The sequence below is a fragment of the Chelmon rostratus genome, chromosome 21 (assembly GCF_017976325.1).
Source record: "Chelmon rostratus isolate fCheRos1 chromosome 21, fCheRos1.pri, whole genome shotgun sequence".
Lineage (NCBI taxonomy): Eukaryota > Metazoa > Chordata > Actinopteri > Chaetodontiformes > Chaetodontidae > Chelmon > Chelmon rostratus.
In genome coordinates this window covers 9,723,149-9,742,428 of record NC_055678.1, presented here as the reverse complement: position 1 = coordinate 9,742,428, position 19,280 = coordinate 9,723,149, and the positions used below count along the sequence as shown (strand labels likewise).

General features: G+C 42.4%; 1 protein-coding gene across 1 annotated transcript; it reads right to left on the bottom strand.

Annotated features, from left to right (window-relative positions):
* Positions 1 to 7,423: 7,423 nt before the first annotated feature.
* On the bottom strand, positions 7,424 to 18,999 carry med1 (mediator complex subunit 1). The gene is made up of 16 exons (XM_041963282.1): positions 18,879 to 18,999; positions 17,453 to 17,559; positions 16,485 to 16,563; positions 16,103 to 16,157; positions 15,611 to 15,743; positions 15,423 to 15,451; positions 15,190 to 15,261; positions 14,794 to 14,868; positions 14,123 to 14,286; positions 13,856 to 13,967; positions 13,510 to 13,634; positions 13,274 to 13,401; positions 12,592 to 12,793; positions 12,377 to 12,472; positions 12,105 to 12,210; positions 7,424 to 12,017 (listed from the first exon to the last, which is right to left on the bottom strand). Exons 1-16 carry the CDS (start codon positions 18,997 to 18,999, stop codon positions 8,114 to 8,116), a joined length of 5,508 nt encoding a protein of 1,835 aa, XP_041819216.1. The 3' UTR covers positions 7,424 to 8,113.
* Positions 19,000 to 19,280: the final 281 nt, after the last annotated feature.

Sequence of the window (19,280 nt, the reverse complement as noted above, 5' to 3'; positions counted from 1 at the left end):
TTTAGCATTTTGCAGATTTTCACACAAATGAGACAGGAAGCCAGATTCACTTGTAGAGCCAAGATAAAAATAAGATGCTCGGCTAACGTGAGCGCTATATTTAGCTCCAGAGGTAGATCGACTGTGCCAAGTGTTCACAGACTGTCAGTGTCTGACGATGTGTGTGCTGCATCATATGGCTGCTTTTCATTTATTTTGGTAGACGCTGTGAGCTAAATCTAAGACTAGAACTGAGAACATAGTTTGAAAAATAAGTTCTTTTGCCCGGATATTTGGTTTGGTCGTTACTGCTTTAAGAGTTTAGAATAAGGACGTCATTTTAGGGTCGAGGTTATGGAATCAAGAGTTTCTCACAGTCATTATTCAGACAGTTCATACTGTTACAGCACTAACCTTAGGTGCCTGATTAATTTATTACCACTTTATTCTCATGCTAAAATCTTAAAGATGCACTCTGATTTCCAGGATATCGTCAGTTCGGTGCTGATGCTGCACCAGACTGATGATTTTGTATCTTACAATATTACAAAGAAAATGCACATAATTGACAATTCTGCTGACCAGTTTTTCTGTTTAAATCTACCTTCCAAGTTACAGCTGGTTTTATATTGGGTTTTGGTTGAGCACTTGGTCACACCAATAATCCCTGCAGTCAACTCTGATACCACACAACAAAACTGCGATACAACACAACAACAACATACAAAAATTGACAAAATGTTCAAATATTATCTGTCAGAACAGTGGGAATACAGAGTGCTATAATAATACAATAATAACATTCACACCTAACAGAGGATGGATTAAGACTCACAGAAATTATTCTAGTGCAGAAAAAGACTGGGTTACTTTAATATGCCCTTAAAAAAAGAAATACATTTTTAATAAGTTTTAGAATAATAGTACTCCGTTTAAAGATATTACACAAGTGTTACAGCAGAACTAAAATCCCTTTAGGAGTAATACAACAGACTGTTGGGATATCATCCCATAAAGAACAATAAAGTCCATAAACCCACGATGGATCAGCACACTCACAGCACGGCCCTATAAGTGTCTACAGGAGTAATACAGTAATATTTTTGGAGAAAAGATGGATTATCAGCAGCCCTGATTTTGTGAGGGAGAAGGGAGGGAGATGGAGAGCGGGAGGGACAGGCAGAGAGGATGGGCAGGTGGCCAGAATGACATTGGGGTTTGTGTTGGACATGCCAAAAGGGGCTGGCACTGCCGTTTGCTGACTCACACCACGGCCCCACAGGGATTACGGGGACAATAGACTGCCATTTCTTTTTAATGAGTGCTACAGATAGCCTTACAGACATATCATTGTGCAGAATTACAGCTACTGACAGGATAAACGAGTGGAGGACACAGACCAAATGACCCACTCTAGCACAGATACTAAAGCCCTTATTGCCAACAATAATGTTATGTTATATGCTGCATGCAATGGAGGGACACCTCATTGCCACAGTTTAGGGAATATATATATTGTGGCATGATTATTTTAAACATGAAGCAATAAGTAATTTAGATTCTGCTCACTGACTTGCCCTGAAAGGGTGAGAAGAATAATTTCCTGCTTATAAAATCAATGACAATTTTCGAACCAATAAAACACAAAATGATGGATGCATGGCTCATGCTTTTCCTACCAGTATGTCAGGGATACTCAGGTAGCTCATCCAGGACGACACTTCTAAGAAATGAGTGAATAAAGATGTGGTGAATAAAACTACTCGACACAAACACATTTCACATTTTTTTATTTAAGAATAAATCTTATCACAAGCTATTAGGTAAGTTATTTTTTCCCAAACCGGGTTTGCTCAGCTTTACCAGACTGAACCAACTCTAATCCATTATTAAGGCCATGAGATGTGGTTGAAAACCCTGAAAAAACCAAGTCAGTGGATCTTGTGATTCGAACTGCTATTTTCAAGTTCAGCAATGAACCGTAAAACTCAACATTTTATATTGTTTATATATATTGTGTAATGTATTGTGAGGAACAGTCGAACATTATACATTATATACTGTATATACAGTATATATAAAAACATACATGTGTCTATATGCATTATTACCTGTTCACATCCGCACAAATTGCAGTTCAGATGTTTACAAACAATAAAACATCACAGTATATTTTATATGCATTGCATTTGTACATCCTGTGTATTACAGTTCTCGTTAAACATACATCACTACATTACAGTATATTTATTTTATCACTGTACACAAGGCTACCTCACTATTATATATTTTTTTTACATATTTAATTCCTAAATTTTAACTTCTGCACCATGTGATGCCTTTAAGTTTTCACATTTCTCATTTTACTTGTCTGACTTATTTTGTACATTTTGAATGAGCGTTTGTTTGAGGGGAGTCGGAGAACAAGAATTTTACTGCTTAATTCGAACTGTTGTGCACAAGACAAATTTGAGTTTGACTTGAATAAGCAAATGTTCACATGACTATGACTAATAAAGAGAGAGAGTATGTCTGAATTAGTTTTTATCTGCCAATTCGATGTACTGTGTATTGTTATGGAAGCTCAGAGTTAGTGAGTGGTGTGGAACTCTCCATGGTGCTGAACACAAGCTCCTGCCAAGTGGAAGACAAAAAAAATGTTCAACAAAATAAAGTTACCATCCATGCATCTAAGTGTCCATTCGTATCACATGTTTTGGCCTTTTTTTCATTTTAAACAACTCCTGCAGTGGTTTTAATTAAAAAAAAATCTTAAAATAAGAAGCAAACTACAGTGAAATGTTGACACACCATGGCCATGAACTTAGGTGTACCTTCACCTCCTTTGGTTTTGCTGATGTTTCGCAAGCAATACAGTTTTACAGCCACTTACTTCAGTTTGCCTCAGCATAACTCTAAGGCTGGAAACAGTGCCTCAGCACAGCATTTTAGAAATACCTGCAAAGCCACAAAGCACATAAGGTCATGAAGGAAAAATGTGATTTACTGTACTGGAATGAAATGAAAATGCCGATGAGCATACAAAAGCAATTCATTTTAACATCAACAAATCAATCCACAGTTTTCATGGTTTAATTGCAGGAACTTGTAAATAGAAAAGTGATTTCAATTAAAATTTCAGTCTCAGCTGTAGTTGACTAGTGTATTTCTTGTCTGAGCAATAAATATTCAGTGCCTGATGCTGATCCACATGACCTCAGATAGAAACAAAAAATACAGATTAGTGGCACGAGGAAATTGTTATCAAATTCAAGATTTTGCTCGGACAGCGACCTTTGAGTAAAGACAAAATGCTCCTTGATGCTTTAAGCTGCTGCTTTGTTCCAGAGAGCGAAGCTGGAGTTCGTCTGTGGCTCTCACTCTATAATAACATCCTTCGTTCAGGATGCAGCACTCTCCGACTGAAAATACATCTACACTCTCCTCCCTTTTGCCTTTATTCTTACTTCCCCTTCTTCTCTCCCCCATCCCCCTCCTTTGCCTCCCTAAGCTAACGTTATAGCTGCACATCAGCTATAAAGCTTAACTAACTGGCAAATGGCTGCCTCCTCTTGCTTGCTTATCTACGGGATGAGCTGGGAGGTTATTTCCATGCTGCACAGCTCATCAACAGCTCATGAACTGCAGTCCGTCCTTATGTGCCGACGGGGAGACGGCAATTTGCTGAACTCTGCTCGCCGTCTGCATCTTTCGTGTGTCGCATGCCTGAAAAGTGATAAATGTGTATGTCGCGAGAAGTCGGTGATTGGAGAAGTGACGGGATTGTAACACACAGACTATCTGGTGAAATGGTTGAGCATGGCTGGATGTTATTATTGCCAACTTTACCTCTTGAGCTCATGGAGGCACAGAGAGGGTTCAGAAGGAACCTGCGGGGCAAATCTTGAGCTGCAAATGGACTGAGAGACAGTCAGCGATATAGACAGAAGAAGAAGAAGAAGAAGAAAACAGGAGAGGGCATGTGAGATGAGAAATGGGGGGATTGCCGGTGGATCTGGAAATTACCATAAATGATGGGATGAGGTTGATATTTGGGCCCTTGAGAACTATGAGACGGCACTAAGGAGAATCAGCTGCACATGAAAACAGACTGACATATTTTCTCCGCTGCCACAGAGGATTTTAGAACAGAGAGGAGTAACTAGATACAAGTGAGAGACATGACAAATGGCTTCAATCTCAACCAGTGAGTTTAAAAAGGGAGACACAGAGGGAGAAACAGGAGTTTACACCCGTAGTTTTTCAGGTATTTTATCATAAAACATTGAGATTTTGACCTGGTGGTGGTGCTAAATGAAAACTCACTGGATCACCAAACTCATTTAAATTCATCCTGTAGAGATATTGGATATCTGTGGCACATTTCATGGCAATCCATCTCATAGCTGAAGAGATATTTCAATCTGAAGCTAAAATGTCAAGCTGTTGACGGCACTAGAGGAAAAGTCAAGGGATCACACAGGCTTTATGATTTATCTTTTGAGGATCGTGGCTTTTTCCTAATCCACGTAGCTGATATCAAACTTTCACCAGCTGGTGCTGTGAGTGGAAAATGCATGATTTAAAGAGCATTAGTGTTTGTGCAAAGTTTCATGGCAATCCATTAAATAGCTGTTGAGATATTGGATCAAAGTGGTGGACAGACCAAGAAGCCTGCTGCTAACACGGCTAAAAACATGTTAAAGCTGAATTAAAGAACAAAATAAACATTGACAGCCAAGAACTTTTGGGTGCAGTGAACTCTTTTGAAAATGTCAGGACTTTAAAGTGAGTATCCATGAAAAGAACAAGACTTAAAATAGAGGAAATCATTAAAAGTTTAAAGCCATATTTATGTCAGCTGACCGGATCTGAAACTGCTCGGTTACATTACAGAGACCTGTGGTCGGCCTCGGGCTTGTGTTTGAGAGACGATGAAAGGCTACGCACAGGATGAAAGCACGAGAAAGAAAGTGAATAATGTGGATATACTCCAAGCAGCGAGTTTGAGTGGCAGGGTCGACAATGGAGAAATTAGCCTTGCTGAAGAAAAGCATGGATCAGCAGTTTGAAAAGGTTGACAGGGAATAGAGTCAAGGAGCTGCGGAAGGGAGAGCCTGCAGTCTCAAACTTTCCTTTATTTTCCTGGAGGTTGACAAATTGGTTGGAAAGGCCTGCGAGAAATGAGTGCATTGACTGTAATGAAGTCCCTGGTGGTATCTGAGCGTGTGCAGCTAAATGGAATTCAGCCATCACTAATTTTATCCTTTACACCTGTTCTCTTCCTACTGTGACATGCCGAAGTGACCTATTGCCTTTAAAATCAAAGCAGCTTAATTAACTAAATGAGCGCTCCTGGCTAAAGACTACTTCCTGCTGCCATTTATCTAAGCGCACCAAAGTCAAACCATGTCTTTCCATCGCACTAGTGTCAGCAGTGGAGCACCTCTATCCACTGTGGGCTCTTTTTCCCAGCCCCGAGGCCTTCTCAGCTAACATCATTCTACTGATGCGGCTGAACGAAGCTGACAAATTTCAACCCTCATGTGAATAATTGACTCAGTTTCGAATTTAGATTGTATTGCGAGCTGCTGCGTTCCGTCCTTTTCATGCAACACTGTAGAACTGGGTTGTTCACAAGCAGGAAAAGGGCCTTAAAACCTGTGTGTTTGAGGTGAGGATGATGCAGTCGGTGAAACGCATACAAAATATTTGCATATGTAGGATAAAAAACTGTCTGGTATAGCAACAAAAGGGAGGTATAATTGTTAATGCATAGTCCGTATAACATGAATTATTCCCTTATTTGGTGTGATAATATTGTTTTGAGGCCATAGGCTATGTCTATGCATTTTTTTAAATACATATTTTGTCACCTTTATCAAATGTGCAACCCCAGTTTGAGGCAAAAGAAGGAGTTACTTCAATACTAAAAAATGTAAAAGGAAAAAAAAGGTTATTGCAATCGTTATCATTATTATTTCCCGCAGACCCAGAGGAACAATGAGGAAACAAAGCCGATGACAAGAAAACACCAAAGTTAAATCCGTAACAAGTCACAAAGAAAATTATCTGAGTAAAGCGCTGCGGCAGTTGAGGAGCAGACGTGTGATGCATTTTCACCAGGACAGATGAAACCACAATGGCAGTGATGACATTCAAGCAACCTCCCGCACTAATGTTGTATCGCATTTGGCTGAATATGACACTTTTCAGCATCCATCCTTGGGGCGAGTTAGTACACATATAGTACAAAGGGTTAGATGACCTCCCTCAGGGGCCGTTCAGCTGGGCTCTTTGGGACACTGACAAGAATGGGAAGCCAACCAACTGCCGCCCTAAGCAAGCTGCTGACCATTGAAGTGCACACACACACACACACACAGTGGATGATACACTCGTGCTATTTGAGCTGAGTGTCACGTTTCTTCAAAGCAACCAACTTTATAATACGAGGTGGATTTTAATATAAGGGGACTCCATTCATTTATGTCAGCTAAGCAGTTTAGCAGAGGCTCCTGGGGGAAAAAAAACAGCCCGCTCAGCAGAGCTGGAGCAAAGTGAGGCGATGGGTCATAAGACTGGGAGCCTTGGAGTCGCCTTTGGTTACACATGGGGTCACGTGGGATGAAAAAGGTGACAGAGGTTGGACTGTATCTTTCCTTTCTGCTTTTACAGACATATGTTCTATTGATTGACTACGATATTGTATGCTGGCATTTTCTATATATTAAAAAGGAACAACCATTACCCTGTAAACCAGAAATCTTGCTGCATTAAATGTGTTTTTTTTAGACTTTACTCTGATGTTTGCTTATTTTCTTGCTAATTACAGAATAGGTTTACCACTGAAAATGAACCTAATGCAACATCTTTTACATCTCACATGTTGCTTTGAAACTCATATCAAAATGCTGTCAGACCTCATTTACAGCCGAGACTCATGTATACTAGGATTTGTACGTCTGCATTAAGTTTTAGATGACATTTTGTCCACCGTTTTGTATCAGAAAGGTCTTCTGCTTTATGCACTGAGCAGTTGAGATTGTTGAATAATTCAATTATTTATTTTCTTCCTTGTGACCATCCTAACTGATTTGTTTTGTGCATATTTGGCTGTTTGCTTTTTCAGTCCCTCCAGCTGCATCATAATTTCACAAATTTTCTTCTGTAATACCTGTGAATAAAGGCATGAAATTTAATTTAACCTATACACAATACCTCTGAGAGTGTGTAAGTCATTACAAAAAATAAATAATTAAAAGCAAATGAAAGACTGAGCAGCCTGAACCACTGCTGCCATCTAGTGTAGCTTTGGAGCTTAGCAACTGACTCTTGCACATGCAAAAAAAACAAAAACAAAAACACATTCACTCAACTGTCATGAAGACAATACACTAAAATATGAAAATACAGAAATGTGACAATGAAACTTTTCCAGAAGTGAAATGTTTATTTCAAGCTTCCAAAACTTCTACAGTTAAAAATTTACCAGCATGTCACTTTCCCTCCGTTATCATCATCAGTTGCAGTCTTCTTTAGCTACACTAATTTACACATCAACAGTTTAAAACGTATCAAAATCTAAAAATTCCCAGTTGTACCTGGAAAACAAGGCAACTGAACACTGTAACCTTCTTGCTTTACAATACTTTGTTTTTTAACAGGTGTCATATGAATTTTGACAACATATATCATAGTGGCAATCTGGTACGTTCTTAACAATGACAAACAGCAGCAGATGTATGAAATGTGTAAAGAAAGATGACATAACATTTGCTGACTGTAAAGACTTCTGACATCACAGGAAAGACAAAAATAATGTCCATAAAAATATACTGAATAAAGCCATTTCCTTATTGTAGCTCAAGGAAGTTAGTATTCTGGGGTGGATCTAGGTGACACTGGTGCAACCGCTTTCATTTAAGGTTGGCATCCCCAGTCCCCAGATAGAATACGCTGATACTCAGACAGTAAAATATGACATTAAAATACAGCTTTAATAGGACACAGAGTCACAATATTCTTGTATCCAGTTCCAATGTGTGGCTTGAATTAAATAAATAGAAGTTAAATTTGTATGTTAAAAACGTGGGAAAATATGAGTAAAATAAAGAGGCTTTCGAAATAAAGGTTAAAGGTTGCCAGTGAGGGCCGAGTCCATGAGGTCATCATCTTCATTTCTCATATACATTGGACTGGGCCGAGATGGACGCTCTGAACCCAGCATGGACAAAGATGAATCTGAAGCTAAGATGGGTGACCGGGACCAGCTGTCTGCTTTTATTGGATGCGAGGACGGACCCATAGACATAGAGGACTTCTTTTTCTCTTTGTCCCTGTCCCGTTCTCGGTCTCTGTCCCTCTCCCGTTCCCTCTCTTTCTGCTTCTTCTTCTCCTTCTTGTGTTTCTTGTGCTTCTCCCCTGAGCTGAGAGGAATGGAGCTCATGTAGTCCTGGGGCGGAAGTGGGCGAACAGTCTGGTCGTCATCTGAGCTGGGGCTGTTCTGGTGAGACTTTTCGGCTACTGAGCTGCTGCCCGACTCGCTCTCGCTGTCGTGGTTGAGCGGGGTGTACCCTGGCGAGCGGCTATGGCTTGGGGAGGAGCGGTCGTGCTTGGGAGTAGAGCCACTGAAGAGGGGGGAAGCTTTGAGGCTAGAAATCTGGGGGCGCATTGAGTCACCAGATCCTTCCCCTGCTTTCTGAAGAGTCACTTTGGCCTTGATGCTTGGTGAGCCACCATCAGGTTTGCTTATGATAATTTTCGCCAGACCGGTCGTACCCACCCCTCCTGCTTTTGGGTCCATCAGCTTTTTGTCACCAGTGTTCCCCCCTGAAACAGACACTTTTAATTTTGCCTCTTTATCAGACTTTTCACGCTTATATTCCCCACTTTGGGAAGACGAGGCATGCTTGGAAGGACCCATGTTGGAAGGTCCACTGTTAGGAACATTTCCAGGGCCAACACCACCAGGGGCAGATCCTGAACCAGTCCCACCTGCTGGTGGCCCAACCTCACAACCATCCTCCCCCACTCCTCCTCCACCAACACTCTTAAGTTTATCTATGACTGCTGTAAGAGAGGGTTTCTTGTTTCGACTGGGAGACTTTCCTTTGGCATTGGGGTTATTTGCATTGTTCTGACCAGCCCCTCCAACTCCACCTCCTCCCCCTCCCCCACCACCACTGCTGCTTCCACTTCCTCCTCCTCCTGCCCCTCCTCCCCCTCCACTTCCACCTCCACCACCCCCATACTGAGACTGGGAGCCACCTGAGTAGGTCATGGAACCAGTGGACGAGGAGGAGCTGGAGGATGATGAGGAAGATGTAGAACCAGAGGAGCTCCCACCCATTGGCTTCTGGGAGCTCATGCCTCCACCAGAGGAAGACTTGGACCCTCCAGAGCTGCCACCTCCTGAACCCATTGGTGATTTAGCCTTGGAAGAAGGAGGTGTTCCTGGAACCTGGGACTGCTGCATTTTCATAGGGGAGGACAATTTGTCACCAGAGCTACTGGAACGGGAATGAGAAGGGGAGATATTGAGCTTTATGTTGGGGTTCATAAGAGACCCAGAAGGCTTGCCCCCCTGAGGCTTTATTTTATTACTACTTCCAATCCCACTCCCACTACTTCCAGGCCCTGACAGGCCATGCTTGGTGATTGGGGAGGATCCTGGTTTGCCAACACCCATTCCTTGGGAGGAGCCTTTAGACTGGGAAGGCCCACCTCCACCCCCCATTCCTGCACTCCCTGGCTTGGAGCTGTTACCTTGTGTTGTGGAGCCTTCCTTGGACTTCACCTTCCCAGAGGAAGAGGAGTGTGAATGATGGCTTTTGCTGCTGCTGGTTCCCCCTGCTCCCCCTGTGCTGCTTGTGGCTGAGCTGCTGGATGTGTATCCACTGTGGGATGATGTTTTCCCCCCAGTTATGGTCCCTTTTGGGATCTGAATGGTGATTTTAGGAATCGGTGGTGTGGCACCGCCAGGAGGAGTTTGCGAGCGTCCTGAACTACCAGGAGACTTGGAGCCTCCTCCACTTACACTTCCCCCAGAGCCTGAGCCACCACTAGGAGGCGTATATGGTCGTCCCCCTGAGCTGTGAGAGGGGGACTTCCCATCCGGATCCAGCTTTTTACGTTTTGGAGGCTTTTCTTTTGACTTTCCCTCACTGGATGGAGTCCTGCTGCGTTTGACCTGTTTTCCCTCTGTTGAACTGCTCCCAATGCCTATCCCAGAAATGCTTCCTCCGCTACCTCCATTCTCATCCTTTGGCCGCATGAGTCCCGGCTGCTGTTTAACTTTTGGTTCTGCACTTTTAAACTCAGTACATGCTGCTCCGGGGACCATTATGAGGGGGCTCTGGGACCCTCCGCCATGTGTGTCTCCCAGATCAGGAGCCGGCCCTAGGAGCGGTTTTCCACCACCACTGTTGCCTCCAAGACCCATCCCCATATCAAAAGTGTCCTTCAGTGAACGCTCTGGGGAGCTCTGCCCATGTGGAGTGGGATTCTGAGGTGTTCCTGACGGAGTATTCTGCTGGCTACTTCCCCCAAAACCCTTGACAAGGTCTATGTCTCCATCGGCACTTGGAGAGCTGTCATCAAAGTAGTTCTGGGAGAAGCCATGGCCTGAGGTCAAGAGGTCAGAGTTGAAGTCAGCAGCATCAGGGAAGAAATTGGTGGATGAAGAATCGCTGGTGGGAGTGGCGGCAGTTGCAGCTGCCTCAGCAATCAGGTCTGCAGCATCAGTAAAAGGATTCTCATTGCTGTTGGTATTAAAAATGTCTGCTGAGTCAAACACCGCGCTGCCCTGACCTGAGCTGGAGGAGTCCCGGATTGGGGTGCCTAGGGGGCCTACATCCTCCCCACCACTGCCCATGGGGTGCTGCCCATGGCTCCCACAGCTGCCTTTGCCTGTCTGTTCAGGTAAATCTGACAAGATCTCTGTGATATCAGGTCCGATGCTATCAGAGCTAGAGAGGCGGACCATACGAGGTGGTACCGTACCTGGTGGTAGCTGTTGCTGAGACTGGACATGAGACTGTGAGTAAGGCATGCTAGGGCCAGAGGGTGGTGTTCCACATTGGCTAGGTGCTGGAGTGATGCTATGCGGTGTGTCTAGACCATCAGTAGTCAGGTTAACATCAAAGATAGAATTCTGAGATGCATCCACATCCATAGAGAGGAGCTCACGGTGGAAGTCATCCTCATGCGTGACTGGATGGTGCTGGTGGAGTTGCGGCATCGAAGATGCCTGTTGTGATTTCATGCCTAAACCACCACTTCCACCACCTGCAGCAGTACTGGGCAACATGCCACCCTTTTCTGTCCCCCGTGGACGCTTCTTCTTTACTTTTGTGTTAACTCCAGAGCAGGTGCCACCCATGCCCTCTGTCCGAGGGGAGCCAGATGAGGAATTCTGCCTCTCTAACGGACTAGAACCATACAGTGTGGCAAAATCTTGTGTGGGGTTGTCCTTCAACAAGTTCATCAACATAGGGTGATTCTTGGTGTTGCTGGCAGGGGAGGATGTTGGGGGTGGAGTTTGATGGGGTGGTGGTGCATTCTGGGAGCTGGGACTAGAACCCACGCTTCCAGTTATCTGTAATAGACTTGTCAGTATGGGATTCTGGGTGACTTTGTTGTAGTCATCTGAATGGCCTTGACCAGGCTGTTGTTGCTGATGTTGTTGCTGCAACTGTTGCTGGCCAGCCACCCCTCCTTGAGTTGGAAACTCTCCTCCTTGGGCTTGCCTCTCTGTTCGGGAAATCCCAAACAGAGAAGTAATTGGACCTGTAAAACTAGGTCCTCCGGGGGGTCCTCCTCCAGTCGGTGTATTGCCTCCTGTGAGCCCAGTTAGTCCCATAGGGTTAGTTCCATCGCCGGTTGCCATGTTGTAGGTGGGACTACTGGAGGGTGGCAGGTTGTTCTTCACCATGATCTCCACTGTCTGTGCAATTAGTGAGAGGGCTGGAGTGTCTGCCTGGATGGTCTCTGCTTTCCTCCGAATGGCTCGCATGGTTACAGGGATGGACATGCATCTACAAAGAGAGAAAACAATTACCAGAAAAAATAAAAAAATAAATAAAGTCCAGATTTATGCATTCAGGAGGAATTAACAATCTCACCTTTGGACCACTTTGGTGATGAATTCATCAGTGCAGATCAGAGCATCTGACAGTCCTTTGTATAGCTTGCAGGACACCTGTCTGGAGTCAATCACCTCCATGACCACTAGAGGAAGGAGGTCAGATAGGACAGAGGACTCAGATAAGCAAAAGAATGATATTGCAACTGATTCCACAATTTATACATTTTGTATCACTTCCATTCAAGGATCCTATTTAAGTAATATCAACACATGCTGGATTACTGAGATTTTGTAGAAGTGAGTGCTTACCACAGACTAATGACTCATTGACTGGATGCTGGAAGGACACGCTGAAACTCGAGTCAGTAAGAGGACATACTTCAAACTGCAGCAGGCCTGAACTGTCTGAGGGAACAACAACATAGATGCTAAACTTGTCAATGGAATTTAATACATCAGACACAAAAAACTGAGTACAAGTTGTTGACTAACCAAATACAATAAGTCAGAAGCCTGGTACTTACCTTCTTTGATGGAGGTTCGTTTCACACAGCTGCCAATCAAGTTGTTATAGGCTGCCTGGTGCCGGATGATATCCAACAAGAGTGGCACTTGTGCTGGGTGACGGAATGGGATCTTGGACACCAGTGCTCCTTGAAGAGAACGACCGTCTTGCACTGGGGCATCACCATTCAGGAAGTAACAGTGCTGCTGATCTGGCAACACCTATGAAAGCATAAAGGTTGTCTTATGCTGGTAGGTTTTCAAACACAAGCAGTGATTTTTTTAGTGGATAATCAAAAATGTCTTGTTTGTATCAGCTGTATGTATCTTTAGTTTTACTTAAGCAGGGTCCTTTCTGTTTGCAAACTACAGACTGAAAAATGTAGCTGTCTTTCACAAGAAGCAAAGCAAAATCAAAAGCCATTCGTTCATATGCAGAATGAGAGGAAATGACATGTTGCTACACTTTTGTTTTCCAAATGTGTAAGAAGACAAGAAACCACAGAGGAGAAGAGATGCTGCCCAACAGAACATGTCAAACAAAAATGTGGGACAAAAGCCCTGTACAACATTGCTATAACCAGAGAACAATCATGGAACTGTAAAGTGCAGGTTGGATGTAGAAAGAAAATGCATAAATGGTAAGATGAGAAATTCAACATATTAATAATGTGTGTGGAGGCACTGTGTATGTCTGCTCACACAATAGAAGTGCATGTTGTGTGAGGGCAGTGGCATAGAGCTGCCCTCCTCCAAAAGCTGGCGCTGGCTCTCGACAATTAACTGGTAGAGAGGTGAGAGGCTGGGTGGGTTCTCAAACACTGGGATAGCTGTGAAGAATTTGAGGAATTAAAGTTTAAATCATCAAACAGAAGAAATATCTTTCTTTCAGTACATATTTCACATTCAAGAATACAGTGTTCACAAGGTTAACTCACAAGTAGCATTGCCCATCCTCTGAATAAAGGACAGTGAGAAAGGCATGGGGCGGTTCATCTTGAGGAAAAAACAAGCGGGCAGGTCTACACAGTTGGAGTTGGTCACAGTGGAAAAGGAAGGTGTCCTGAAATACACCAAAAATAAATTAATCAGCTGTCTCTTTCTGTTCTTAACTAGTTTTGCACTGTTAAGACTAAAATAACCCTCAGACAATTGCCTCATTATGTCAAAAAGTGGTGCATTTCTGCATTTCCTTTTGCATGCTGGAAGTTCTTACACAGATTTAGAGGCTGCTCATTCCAGGTTTTTTCAAGTTTCCTGAAAAAGGGAGGTACACTTTCTTACCCCTTGTTGTCCACTGGGTGGGAACCAGTGATGAGCGGAGCGATTGGGAGCTTGTAGATGGCGGAGGTTCCCTCAATTGTTACGGAAACACTGACACCCAGAGAGCGTGGAACTGCAAAGTTTATCCAAGTGTCCACACAAGGATGAGAGAGGTCACACAAGGATAGTTACAGTCCTTCAACAAATCATATGGCTAGAAGCTGGTGTAAATCTCTATCCTTGTCTTATGTACGTTTATGAATCCAGCCACTTCCTCTATGAACTTACCATTGCTGTCTGTTAAATTGAGCTGCGTGCCCGTTCCCTCCTCAAATATGTCATAAGGGGACACGTAACACTGAAGAGAAACAAGGTGGCCACCACTCCTGGCTGTCAACAAGCCCACACTACCATGAAGGATGGTCTCCACTGTATTGGCATTGGTTGCTAACCTAGAAAACACACATCAATCAAAACTGACTGCATTACAAAAACAAATTCTCAAGTTGGGCTTTTTACTCGTAATTATTCATTTACACTACCAGCTACATAAACGTATATTTTACCAGGTGCAGTGATTTATCAAACACGCTGCATTTTGTTGATATCACACTTGCCAGAATCAGCAACTGCATCATTGCTACCTTTAACATCTTGAAAAGGTGTTCCTGCATGACTCTAATGAATGATCACAGTACAGCTTAAATAATAAATTAAACTGAAATCAGCTGCTGCTTCATCTTTGTCATACAACTGGTTAAATAGCTGACCAGGAAATTACATGCCTCTGGCGTTTTAGGTGGTCTTGTTACCTCCACGCTAATTTAATCTTGAGGCCATTATCATTGACAAAATTCTTTTTGCTGTTAGCTTCATTAGTCCATAGCATGCTATCACAGCCTGCCAGCATTTGCTAAACACTAGTTGACAAGTTGACAAAACAGATCTTGTGAACTTACCTAAACATGTGCATCATCTTGGTGAGATCAAGCTCTAAAGACTGCAGTGCTATATACATCTTTGTTTTAAGCTTGCTGAAACACAGAAATGAAGTAAGATGATTAAATAAACCTGGAAACAATGACAACCATAAAAACATGTGGCATCTGTGCCTCATGGAACAGCTGTTTTAAATCAGCTGCTGGAATTAACTTCCTTTGCCCTTTCACTGCTCGTGTCCATTCCAAGCAGTTAAATGTATTTTTTGTCTTATACTAAAGTACAAATGAATACCATTACTTGTCAGAAAATTAAATGTATTCAGTTAATCAATTGTCTGGGAGTGTTAGTTTGGGTCCACGACACACAAGTAATGGAGAGAAATTACAGATTTTTTTACTCAAAAGTCTACTTACTTGTCCCCAGGTAGCTTGTACAGCTCCACCAATCCCTTCAGATGTTTGGAAAACTCTTCAAAGTTCTTCTCCCTGATGTGAAGCAGGAAAAGAGGTGGTTTAGACAGCTTTCAGGCAAATACAAGCATTTCTTGCAGTTGCCTGCATCATTCCACAAAACAGAAATCCGTCACTATAGTTTGTATTGCTTGTCATGAGGGGATTCTACAGTGAGGCATGTGGTTTCTACTGACCTTAGATGCTGAATCAGCTCAGGACAACTCTGTGGCCAACAAATCAAGAGAAGAAAAATATAATACACTTCTGAGGATGTCTTCACCAAGATGCATTAATGGAATTAATTAAAGGACTGGAGGGTAGTTAGCCTCTCTTGGAGAACCATTTGAATAATGGAGCCATATGGAAGTTACAGTAAACTGACCGTAGGGTTTTCTCCCTGATGAGCCACTTTGACGTCTACTAGCTGGCCACTGGTGTCCAGCTGCACCTCCACATAAAACATGTCTGATGTGATGTAACATTCTGTACCTGACGGGCTGAGGTGAGAGCCCAGCCTGTTCAAACAAGACAAAAAAATAACAGAAAATGACAGAGAGTGACCTGTTACACCTGTTTCAACTCAAAATGTTTTTTTCTATATCAAACAACTGACTCAGTGCACAAGGAATAATTGCAGGGAAACTACAAAAAACAACAGCCTGCAATAATTCATGAGTAGCCCATGCAACCATTTAACATACCAAAGTCTGATGTGTTTTATGCTCTCAAAAAATACATACATACATTCCTCAAATCATCAACCTTAACACCTTTCATCCTCCATCACCTTCTATTTCCTGTACTGAGTGGTGCCTTCCTAATCAGTCATAGTTGGGAGAGTACAAATGGAAAAACAAAAAGGGGAAGCACTCACATGTTTTGCCGAGCGATGGATTCTAGACGATCCGTCATGGAGGGCAGAGATGAGACTGAAAAAGAAGGCAGAGAGGAACAGGAAATTTTGTCAAACTTTTTGCCTAATGTTCCTAATGTTTACTGACACAACATGCCTGCATGTGTGACATTCAAAACAAAAGTCAAAATATTAAATTAATATTTATTTCATTAGTTTGTCTTAAAACAGCTTGTGAGTACAACTAGCACTAGCTAAAGCCGATTAAAACTGGTTAGGATGTTCAACTGTTAATTTCAGTCTAAATACAGTTGTGCTTCTAATGAGGGAAAGTAACACATTCTTGTTGCCCTGCTCTCCCTTGTGTCCCTGTCAAGTGAACTGTTGTTCCTTTGAGTCTCACCTTTCAGCGCTCTCTGCAGGGTCTCCAAGCAGGTGAGTAGGAGCTGGTGACCTGCGGCGTTCATCACACCGCGTTTCTCCTGTGTAAAAACAACAGAGAAATTAGACAATAGTTGGGAAAAAATTGAAGTGCCTTATCAACAAGGTTTGTTGTTCAAGTTTGTTTTTCACTGGCTTATTCAGCCTGGTGTCAGATATTTAAAAGTCACACTATAGTTTCACTGGCCCAGCAGCTAACTTATTAATGTAAAAAATCCTTCGAGTAATAACATAACTAATTGCAACAAATGTATGAAGATTAGGTTGGTACTGAGTCTCTCCTTCAATAAGAACTGAAGAGGGATTGTCAAATATACTGTTCTAAGAATCAAGTCTGGCACTACTGGATCATTATTAGGTCCAAAATAGTTACTCATCTAAAGGATACAGAACTGATCCATTATTTCAAGTGTTTCCCTCATAAGGAATTACAAAAAACCTTTTCTTTCAGTTTTGTGACTGACCTGCAGTACCTGCTGCCATGTTATTCATTAAAAATCAAAGATTAAACCCATATTTTAATGAAGAGGGAAACTTCATTCCTTTCACAGAATGCAGTTTCCCCTTGTACCTAAATAGATCCTGTAAGTGTCACCTTGTGCAAAATTCAGTCTGAGTGAGCATGACAGATATTGACAATCACTAATGTTTGAGTGAGATTGTGTGGGAATGACCTCATGTTTATCAAGTACTGACTGTTGCCTTTTCATGAAAAAAAATACAAGAAGCAATACAGGTCAATACAGGTGTAACTATAGTATCTGAGGGGAATCAAGTCTGTTTGGTTTGTCAAAGCACAACCAGGCCCACTTCCATGCTGTTCCAGACCTTGAGGCAATCTTTGATATAGAAACCACTCACAGGTTTAAAGAGGTGCTTTGTAAATTCAAACAGTTTATTTTCTCTGAGAGAAAGATGTCTCTGTCTCACCATGGCCTGACGTACAACCTTGCAGGTCTCCTGCCATGGTCGCGAAGCATTGTGTTTGGCATGAAGCCTCTCCAACAAAGCAGCCATGCGACTCTGCTTCTCTGCCTCTGAAAAGAGATGAAACATACATTAGTTCAACAACAGTTGAACAAAAACACAAGCTATATACATTTATTGTACTAAATTTGAAGGATATTCAAAGCCTCACCACACCAATTCCATCCCTTCTCAGTCCTTTGTAGAACACTTATTTACTAAAAAGGGGGGATGGTCCGTGTGCAGGGCTAAATGCAGAATTCCGTGCATGTTCAAGTCACTTTGTTTTTCATGAAAACTATTAATGGCTGCCTTTACCGTTTACTAGTTTCAAATATCTTCTAAACATCTATAGACAATCTAATTAGGCTATAACAACATAACTGAGTGACAGCCATTCTTCTTCCATAAGATTTTATTCCCCAAGATTTACACAATGATAAAAAAGTACACAGCAAACAATCAACAATCTTAAAACATATGCTTGTAATATACATACACGAAGAAGTTTCTTTTGTTTTTGCTGGTACATTCGGCAATAGACAAATTACATTCGATTGTCTGGTTGATGTCACCAGCCAAGATGATCGTGCCCTTAAATGAACACCTCTCTAAAACTAGTTTAAACAACAATTACAACCGGCATGACGGTGGGATGTATTGCTGGACTGTTGTACTAGCACGAATCCAAACTACAAGTAAATTAACGGGGTATATGATCAGTAATAAATCGTGACAGTTTACTCCATTTTTGTTTTGTGTGAAATGTACCAAAACAAATGCACCAGCGTTTCTCTTAGTTCCCAACTGATAGACATATCAGACTGTGGCACGTCATGGTGTCAACAAAACGGAGGCTGGTGTGTTGGTATCATAATCTGTCATTATGAGCTACTACAGTGCTACAGCTTCTTAGTTCATACTAGGTACTACGTGGGAACTTGCATTTTCTGTTATTAAGTTGTACATGTGAAATTAAGGCAAACCTGTGTGGTGCAAATACATTACTTTCAGACCTTTGTGTGTCCCCTAACGTTAACGTTGCTGTTAAGCGTTTCAACAAAGTTGATGATAGCGAGTTGCTAACGTTAGCTATTTGCTCATTGCAGCTAGGAGTTTGCTGCTAAGTTACTTCACCAAACAGTACCCTCTGGTCAGTACCATCAACTTGCGTTTTACGAATGAATATTATTAAACTTGAACCGAACAGATGTAAAGTCGGCCACTTAACATGTCAAAAAGATACATTTGATAAAGAAACCATTAACGTTACATAGTCGGCTAAGTTAGCTGTTAACGCTAGCAGCCATTTGGCTGAGCCACAAACCAAATCGCTAGCAATAATAACAACACCCAGGAAAACAAAATTAAAGCACTGGTCACGTCTTACCTGTTGCCTCTTCGGGTTTGATCCGATCTCCATGAGTCTGACTCCCTCCTTGCTGAACCGAGAGAGACAGTTCTCTCGCAGGGCTACCGCTCTGCATAGTAACACCAGGCCCCGCCGCCATTGTCCCACGGTCGCCGTTTCAGTTTCGCGGCTTCGGTTTCCCCGCTTCCCCGTCTGGGCTTCCGTACCGTACCATTCTCGTAAGCTGGTGAGTGGAAAACGTTTCTCTCCTCTGATTTGTATGAACTTAACACTGGTCCAACTCACATGACTTTTTCTTTAGTTTCAGAAAAATAAGTTTTACAGACTGATCTAGCCATGTAACTAATTTAACCGGGTACGTTGAGTAAGAATAAAAAAATCAGGATTAAGACAGGTCTTCATTTGCAAGTCTGCAGCGTT